The sequence below is a fragment of the Vanessa atalanta genome, chromosome 3 (assembly GCF_905147765.1).
Source record: "Vanessa atalanta chromosome 3, ilVanAtal1.2, whole genome shotgun sequence".
Classification (NCBI taxonomy): domain Eukaryota; kingdom Metazoa; phylum Arthropoda; class Insecta; order Lepidoptera; family Nymphalidae; genus Vanessa; species Vanessa atalanta.
Window position 1 is genome coordinate 9,522,039 of NC_061873.1, and position 7,519 is coordinate 9,529,557.

Below are 7,519 nucleotides of genomic sequence, written 5' to 3' on the forward strand. Positions count from 1 at the left end.
AGTGTTGTAAGATTTAAAGATTTTATGGTAAGGTAACATGGCACACGGCTAAGGTCAGAATGACAATAACTGACATAATTATGACAATGACGTAGGTAAACATTTAACATTTAAAGTTTCAAAGCGTAACATAAAACATTGGCAGGCCGCAGAATATTTTGCGACCAGCGTAAGCGTAAAGTGTAGTCGTTTTCCATTTTGTTTTTAAGACAATAATTTTGTTTTGTAAATAATTGCATAATTAATTTTTAAATAAAATACATCCACAGATTAGTGTTGTTATATTATCCATTTTATTTCACAAATATGGAATCAAGTCCACTTGATTATGTAGCCCAGGCGTGTATGGATTTAATTGATTCAATGGTATCTGCAAATAGTGAAGCTGAACGTGACTCTCTCATAGTAAACCACATTAAAAAAGTTTGGGCAGTGGTACCACCGATTGAAGACTTTAAAAAAAGTAAAATTTTAAACATTTTTAATAACAATTCTATCAAGCACAAGTAAGTAGACCATAAAGGACTGAATATTTTATCATAATTATATTGTAGATTTGGAGTGGGTGAATGTGTCTGAACCACTTTCCCTTAATCAGCATTGTGCAGAAAAAGTGGTTGTTTTGGACTTTTGGACATACTGCTGTATAAACTGCTACCATGTACTACCAGACTTAGCTCATTTAGAAAAACTACACAAAGCCGATAATAATCTGGTTGTGGTATGTGTTTTTTTTTTATATTTTTTGGTAGTATCAAAAGTATCAACAATTTTAGGGCTTCTGGTGTTATGGTTTGTTTTATAATTATTAAATATATTGTAGATTCATGTGAAATAAAAACAATGAAATTCATTCATTAATTTTGTCACTTCATGTATTATGACTTTGTATATTCATAGTAATCAAACCAAAGAGGTTTATAAACTTTAACAAGACTGATCAATATAAAATAATAATGAAGATATTTTTTCTGTATTAAAACTAAAACTATAACTGTGTTTGAGGCAAACAGATGGCCAATACAATAAGTTTCAAATTACAAATCATTTTCAAACGCTGTATTCAAGAGAACCACATCAAATGCAGATGGGTAAAGGCTGTATCAAAATCTTATAGAAATTATTAAATGAAAGAACAATAGCTGAAATGGGGAGCCCAGGGTCTGGAGCATGTGAATCGTAACCAAAGACAGGGTTAAAATCTAAGCAAGAACCACTGAGTTTTCATAGGCTTAACTTAAGTTTATAATTTATTTGTTATTACATTACTTTTGAAAACAATTGTGCTACATTTCAGATTGGTGTACATTGTGCTAAGTTTAGTAATGAGAAGTTATCCGGCAATGTTTTGGCGGCTGTACAGAGATACAACATTCATCATCCTGTAGTGAATGATTCTGACAGTTGCATGTGGGAAACATTGGGAATTAGATGTTGGCCCACCCTTCTTATATTAGGTATGAGAGCTTCATGTATTAAACAATTTCATTTAATTTTAGCTGTAAGATCACATTTAAATCTACTCAAAAGGACTGAGTTTTCAAAGGCCTATTTCACATTAGAAAGTGAAGGAAAACCTACTAGAGAAATGTATTGAAATTCTACCATGTATGTCCTGTATGTACATATCCTCTTATATTTACATATAGAGGTATCCACCAATTTGCAGTGAAGTAATGTACTATAATAAACTCCAGAAGCTTTTAGCATTGTTACTTTGATTTAAGTTATTTTATCTGTTTTAGGTCCATCTAACAAGCCAATCTTTATCATAACCGGGGAAGGACACAGAGATGAACTTGTTTGGTATGTCGGTGCTGCTATACGACATTTCACATCACGCCTCTCGACAGTCTCACTACCTGTGTCAATAAATACTCATTTAAAAACTAAGGAGAACAACATCCTTTATTTTCCTAGTAAGGTTTGTGATAGTTTTTTTTAAAGCTATCAATATGTTCATTCTTCATATGAATATTATGTAATAAGTTACGAGAGAATTTACGTTCATTCATTCGTTCTTTTTATTTGCGCATTTATTAAACGACGCTATCCAGTATCCGATAATAGCATGGAACGAAACGATGTGTACAAAATAATTTCGAAATGTAATTATTTTTTATTGCCTTATAACTAAATTCAGTTTTATAATTAAATCACATATACATAATAACGTTACATTATCATATTACAAATGTGCAGCCTCACATAAAAACTTTTTAATTTTAATTATACATTAATTTAATTTTAGCTTGCACTGAATCCATTCTACCGCGGTCGCGGTGAAGAGCCCTTTCTAGCAATATCGGACACGGGTCATCATCGAGTACTGTTGACTGACTGCTCGGGTGTCATATTGCGCATAATCGGGGGAACTGAACCAGGCTTTAAAGACGGAAGTAAATATGAATAATCACAATTATGTTTGTAAAAATGTTGATAAAGTAAATACAAAACACAAACAAAGCCATTTTAAAAATAAATAGTGTTCGAAATTCGACCATAACGATATTGCGAATTTGAATTTAACGTATCGTTATAAATTTGTATGTTTTTTAGCATTATTTAAATTTTTTATTATTGTTTATGTATGTAATAAAAAAAATATTGAACAGTGAAGTCAAAGTCAACAAAAAAAAAAACATAATTATGGTTGACAAACAGAGAAGAATAGGTATGAAACGATTTTTTCTTTTCCTATTTATATATGTGAAGACAAATTGAATGTATACAAAATGTTATATATTCGTCGGCTCGTATTCATGTCTCTAGTATCGCAAATAAAAAATGTTTTACCACTTAACACATTCGAACCAAGGAGAGCTCGGATGGGGGATTCGATACGTTATACGAATACGTTTTCCAGAACTCAGCGAGGCGCAGTTCAACGCGCCGCAGGGCGTGTGCTGGCTGTCGAGCGCCGTGCTGGTGGTGTGCGACACCAACAACCACGCGCTGCGGGCCGTGCACCTCGACGAGGGCAGCGTCGAGGTGCTGGTGGGCACGGGCCGCCAGGCCGCCGTCGGCGACAAGGGTAACCGCCCCACCCCCACCCCTAACGCCTCCTGTGCGATATAGTGTGCTAAAATCGTACAGTATTCATTCTTTGCAGTTTTTATGTCATGCGCAATATTTAAGTGCGCATAACGGACAAATAAATAGAATAAAATGTCTTAATTTATTGTAATTCAATAGTGCTGTAAATATCTGTAGTGGTGTATCACACTGCATTGGTCCGTGTACTTTTGATTGAATTGTTTTTGTGTGCCGATGGTGTTTCAAATAAATAAAAAATAAAAAAATAACTTAACTTGTTATGTAACTGCTTTTTTTCTGAATTACATATGTAATGATGAATCAATAGTAAAGATGGATAAATGTGATCGTTACTCGAATACAAATAGTATGTTAAAATACTATGCTCAAAGAGTTAGGTAATTAGAAACAAAAACAGCTTAAAACAAAATATAAGTATAATAAGGAAAGGACACTCGAACTTGTAATTGAACCGTTATATAATGTTACCTTACCTAAATGATGTTGCAGGGGGAAAATGTCTGGGTCTCCAAGCGCTGTCGTCCCCGTGGGACGTGCTGCTGTACTCCACCCCCGATATGGACATGTCGGTGCGGCCCGCTCCGCCCCCTCCGCCACCACCCCCTGGACACGCTCCCCTCGATCACGAGAAACCTGACAAAGAGGTTGTTAAAGGTACATCTTCTTTTCTTATAATGCAGGGAATCAACATGATGAGATCATATTGTATGAGTTTTTTATAGCATTTAATTTAATTCTCAAAGACCGGCGCTATTTGGCGATGCATTGATAATAAAGTAACTAATTTAAAATAATATCAGCCTCATTTACATATTCCGTTTAGAATATACTATTACTGGTATTCCAAAACGGATCCTTATCGTATTAATTTTCAAACTTTAACTTCCTTTCTCAAGTCCTCAGCCATAGTTACGCGTTACTGTTTCTGTATCTATCTCATTCACGCATAATAGATAGGAGTTCAAATGACAGTTAAATGGGAGTAATATCAAAGTTTCAGAAACAAATTTAACAAAAAAATACCAATAAACATCAAATATTTACGGAAAACCTTACAGATTAGCGAAATTAGAATCGATCTAAATCCGATCGAAGAAATATATATACTCTCATTTAATATCTACATGATTATTTATTCAATAATTATATAATACTTTAACTTCAATAATTTTTATTACAGAAAAAGAAAAAAAGGACGAAATACGCCGAGTCCTTTTGATCGCCTGCGCTGGCTCGCATCAGATATGGGCTCTGTTCCTCGACAATACCATTTGGTGGAAATATAAGGCATTTTCTGAGGGTATGTTTTATAATATTATGGTTTAATAGTAAGCGGTTTGCGTATCTAAGCGGTGATTTGGGTTTTATGGTAAATGTCACAGCATCGTGGCAGTGTCTGAACATATCAGTGTTTCTATATCCTTTAAACAACCATATCCCCCCCCCCCCGCCCGCAGGCACGTGCGCGGTGGTGGCGGGCTCGGGCGCGGAGGCGGCGCGCAACAGCGCGTACGCCGCGTCGGCCGCCTTCGCGCAGCCCTCGGGCCTCACGCTGCGGACGGGTGAGTCCTTCATATTTATCTATGTATAATAAATAATATACATTTGAAACATTACCTCGAGTAAAATTTTTATTAAAACTAAAGTAACAGCCTGGTAACGTGGATAATGCTGGGAGAGCATTGTAGAGCTTACTCCACCACGCCGCTCCACTGCGAGCTTTATACCTTTTTTTAAAAAAGTGTTACCTATTAAACATGTTAATTTAAAAATAACTAATTAAAATATTCATGAATCGAAAGTGGTTCTTAATGTAATTTACTATCATAAAACTTGAGATCTCTTTGCAGTGACACTATAAGATGAAACAATAACTTATTATTTTGTACACTGTACAGGTACCAGTCCGGAAATATTCATAGCAGATTCGGAGAGTTCCTCTATAAGAAGATTAGCGCTTTCGACTGGACAGGTCTCCACGCTTTGTGGAGGAGATCGAAATCCTTTAGTACGTATACAAAGCTTCAACTGCTTATGCGACATAAGTTACGTTAAATAATTTTTGCAATGTGTTATGAAAACCATATACATGCTGATGGTTTTTTGAGTTTTCCCTACAGCTAGAGTAGAATGTTTAAAATACGAATAAGTATGTTTAAAATGTCATGAGTCTTTTTTTACGGTTGGAAATAATGAGTTCTGTTAATAAATGTGATTTTGTTACAGAATCTTTTTGCTTACGGAGACGTTGATGATGTGGGCATAGAAGCCAAACTACAACATCCATTAGCCGTCGCTTACTGTGAATCAAACAAAACACTGTACGTTGCCGATACATACAATCACAAAATCAAGAAAATAGACGTTGGACCTCAAAAAGTGACCACGTTGAATCCAACGATGATCGAAACGACGGACCCAGCCAAGTTCAACGAACCCTCGGGTCTCTCGACCAGTACGGATGGGAAATATCTCTACATAGCCGATACGAATAATCATAGCATAAAAATTCTTAATCTAGCCAAAAATGTATGTCAAGAATTCAAGGTACGTCTTCCAGATCCAAAATTCGCCGAACCCGAGAATTTAATACTGTATAAAAATGACTTATTCGTGAATAGAAAATGCGGCAATCTCATAATATATTTCAACGTAAGTTTAGACGCTGAAACGAAAAGCGTTAAGTTCACACCGGGCGCGCCGCAGAACTGGCACGTTTGCGTTCGTGATGAAAATGATAAGGACGTGACAATTGACGACTTCGAATTCGTCGGTTGTTCGTACAAAGGTACGAAGTTGCCGGGCAGAGTGGAAATGAAGCTTAAATTCAGAACGGATAAGACGCATTATCGCTTGTATCTCAGCTTCCAAACTGCGCTGTGCGACGCTTCCGTTTGTTTCGCTCATTCTTTCACGATACGATCTACTATTCTAGTGAGAGACTCGGTGAAAATGATCGAATCTTACAAGATAACTTGTAAAGTCAATCCGGTAAATCGGAATGATTCAAAATCGGAAGCTGGTAAGCTAACTAGTACCTAGGAAACTTAATTTTGTCGTTTCCAACGTAGACAATGCAAATAAAAAATCTATAATATATATTTTCCCCTCGACGACGCCCCTCTACGATAAGAATTCATCGTAGAGGGGCGCGTCTTCGTAAGTGGATAGATCTATATAGTTACTTATATATGAGCTATCAATTACTTAAACTAAATACCTACTCAAATGCAAAACTCGAACGTGAAGTAAAAATCGAGATTATTGTTATTAGTTTCAAATGCTTACAATATCTTAATACTGTTTTTGTGTTTGTAATTACCTTGATATTTTTATGAACAAAGAAAATTGAAAATATTTATATTCAAATTAAATCCGGATTTCAGATACGAATGCTTTAACGTAGTTTTCATCAAATTAAACTTGATGTTTTATTTTGGTTAAACAATTATAATATAAAAAGTATCCATGACGAATAAAGTATAAGTATTTAAAAAATATTTCTTTGTTAAATGTTGATTTAATTCGAATTAACAAAAAGTCTATTTATTAGGTTTTATCTATAAGCAGCAGATAAGTAAATACTAATAATGTAAGTATATGATTTTTCATTATTTTTATTTAACTATAATTATAAGAGCACAATTTAAGTTAACAACGTACCAAACGTTTAATACTAATTTTCTGTTACGTTTTAATTTTCTTACATAAACGCAAACTATGTATATAATAATGTAATGTATTATTTTGTGAATAAATAATTAAAACAAAAGCTTCTGTCTTATTTAATGATAATATTAATACCTTACTTGGTGATGAAGATAAATATAAGTTATTTATTTGACCGACTTAGATTAAGTGTAAGTTTTATTCAAGTGAAAATGTGTACGTATAATATAAACATGATTAGATATACATATTCCATGCGATTTTCTAAGACGTCTACTATATTACGTGCACTACAAACAGTTCTTGATTAATATATCTTAATTTATAACACTATTCCACTTAATTACTTGTATGCATTTTAATTTAACTAGGTACCTCACTTCTGATATAAACTTCGCCGATATTCAAGACGCCATTTTTTTATTTAAAGATATTTTAATACCTTATTGAATGGTCAAGATCTCGACCAATTCAATTTAAAAATCTCCTGTTGGAATAGAATTGATCCTGCCCTAACCGTAGTAGGTATTAACAGAAATTCAGAAATAATACGTTAACAAAACGTTGAGAGCGTATCCTTAATAGTGCTAATAGTCAATTGGTTGAACGCGCTAATAGTACGGTAAATACTGGCAACTATAAAGTTATATGATACATAACTCCATACTACGACATTGAACTTGTAGGCCCTCATGTAAGTCACTACAGCCCACAGACATTAATGGTATATGATATTAACCATTCATTACATCACCATTGCACCAGCAATGTTGTGAAATATGAAGTTGCGTCT

General features: G+C 34.4%; 1 protein-coding gene across 2 annotated transcripts; it reads left to right on the forward strand.

Annotated features, from left to right (window-relative positions):
* The first annotated feature begins 131 nt into the window (after positions 1–131).
* Positions 132–6,614, forward strand: LOC125077348 (NHL repeat-containing protein 2). Of its 2 annotated transcripts, XM_047689271.1 has the most exons (12): positions 137–175; positions 270–463; positions 555–721; positions 1,298–1,457; positions 1,746–1,924; positions 2,252–2,399; positions 2,867–3,034; positions 3,547–3,711; positions 4,238–4,357; positions 4,515–4,619; positions 4,956–5,065; positions 5,284–6,614. In XM_047689271.1, the coding sequence occupies exons 2-12, from the start codon at positions 307–309 to the stop codon at positions 6,097–6,099; spliced, it is 2,295 nt and encodes a 764-aa protein (XP_047545227.1). In that variant the 5' UTR covers positions 137–175; positions 270–306; the 3' UTR covers positions 6,100–6,614. The 2 variants fall into 2 exon arrangements, with proteins under 2 accessions (XP_047545226.1, XP_047545227.1); XM_047689270.1 differs by having other exon boundaries at positions 132–463; positions 5,284–6,613.
* The last annotated feature ends 905 nt before the right edge of the window (positions 6,615–7,519 follow it).

What these genes read in the sequence shown, in the direction of transcription:
- LOC125077348 (XM_047689270.1), top strand. Translation starts at nt 307, where the DNA reads ATGGAATCAAGTCCACTTGATTATGTAGCCCAGGCGTGTATGGATTTA. An exon ending in TGACAAAGAGGTTGTTAAAG is followed by an intron (nt 3,712 to 4,237) that starts GTACATCTTCTT and finishes TTTTTATTACAG; the next exon opens with AAAAAGAAAAAAAGGACGAA. An exon ending in ATATAAGGCATTTTCTGAGG is followed by an intron (nt 4,358 to 4,514) that starts GTATGTTTTATA and finishes CCCCGCCCGCAG; the next exon opens with GCACGTGCGCGGTGGTGGCG.